This window comes from Suillus fuscotomentosus, assembly GCF_016647785.1.
Source record: "Suillus fuscotomentosus strain FC203 chromosome Unknown F5891scaffold_38, whole genome shotgun sequence".
In the NCBI taxonomy this organism is placed as follows: Eukaryota; Fungi; Basidiomycota; class Agaricomycetes; order Boletales; family Suillaceae; genus Suillus; species Suillus fuscotomentosus.
The window spans coordinates 490104-491205 of record NW_024539550.1 but is presented as its reverse complement, the minus strand read 5'-3'; the positions used below and the strand labels follow the sequence as shown (position 1 = coordinate 491205).

The 1102-nt window shown below is 47.1% G+C and overlaps 1 protein-coding gene across 1 annotated transcript; it reads left to right on the top strand.

Moving 5' to 3' along the window:
• Positions 1 to 448: 448 nt before the first annotated feature.
• On the top strand, positions 449 to 1081 carry F5891DRAFT_1237127 (peptidase M13, N-terminal domain-containing protein; the record flags this gene model as incomplete). Its single annotated transcript, XM_041369656.1, has 2 exons — positions 449 to 600; positions 652 to 1081. Coding segments are annotated over 2 exons (582 nt in total), but the record flags the coding sequence as incomplete, so codon positions are not given.
• Between the last annotated feature and the right edge of the window lie 21 nt (positions 1082 to 1102).

Genomic DNA, 1102 nt, shown 5'->3' with positions numbered 1-1102 from the left:
GAATGGTTTGCTCCGATGCTGATAGGTATTGCTACGGCAGCGTCGAATAGCACAATCGACTTGTACATATCTATTTTCGTGATAAGTGCCCTCCTGCTATTTGATATCATTTTGAATTTTATAGCACGCTAGCTGCCATGAACGTTATATTTGCGATGTCGGGTAAGTTGTTGCAGAAAATTTCCAAACATTCTCTGATCATTGTCATGCCAGCATCTGCTATCAGGTCTGGAGCTGCATATGTTATCACGCTTGCCGTTTATTCAATTATCTTGTAGCACTGTCACATCGGGTCGAATAGTCGTTGCTTTCCTAGACCTAAAAATAAGGTACGAGTGACAAGATGATTTTTTAACCATATTCTCAACATTTCCAGCTCCTGCGCAGAAGAGATAAGTAGTCGACATGTGCCACTTACCACCATGGAAGACAGCGAGCATGTCTGGCCCCCTTGCCATGGCCACCTTGGGATGAAGAAGGTGACAACGACGATGACGATGGTCGGGAACGCAGTCCTGAAGATCCTTTCCAGAATGCTCGCGAGCTTGCGCAGAAAGTTGTCCAGTTCGATACTGAAATCGTGGACGCGACGCTTGACCTGTAAGTTGATTCACATCCCACCATTGGCAAACTCGTTTATATCCCTATCAGTGACAAACTGCAGCAAGATCCATTCAGCATGTATAACCCGACCAACATCAACACCCTCAAGGCCGAGCTCTCGCAGATCAACTTCCCAGACTATTTTTCTACGTTCACGCCTCGTACCCGTGTTGTCATCACGTACAAACCTTACCCAAATTCCCTGTCGGAAATCTTGAAAAAGACGCCAGCAGATGTCATCGAGGCATATCTTGTTGTGCGCGCATCGTTGGAGTATGCTCCCAACCTGGGCCGGACCACTGAGGCTTGGAAGGCTGTGAGAACTCTGCAAGAGACCTTGTATGGCCTCAAGCCTGGTGTATTTGGCGAACGCTCCCAATTTTGCATGACGAGGGTTGACGTTGCTTTAGGTTTCGGTACTGGAAGATACTTTGTGAACCAGACATTCCCTGGCGAATCAAGGGAGAAAGCGACCTAGGTCATTGATAGTGAGCAAAGA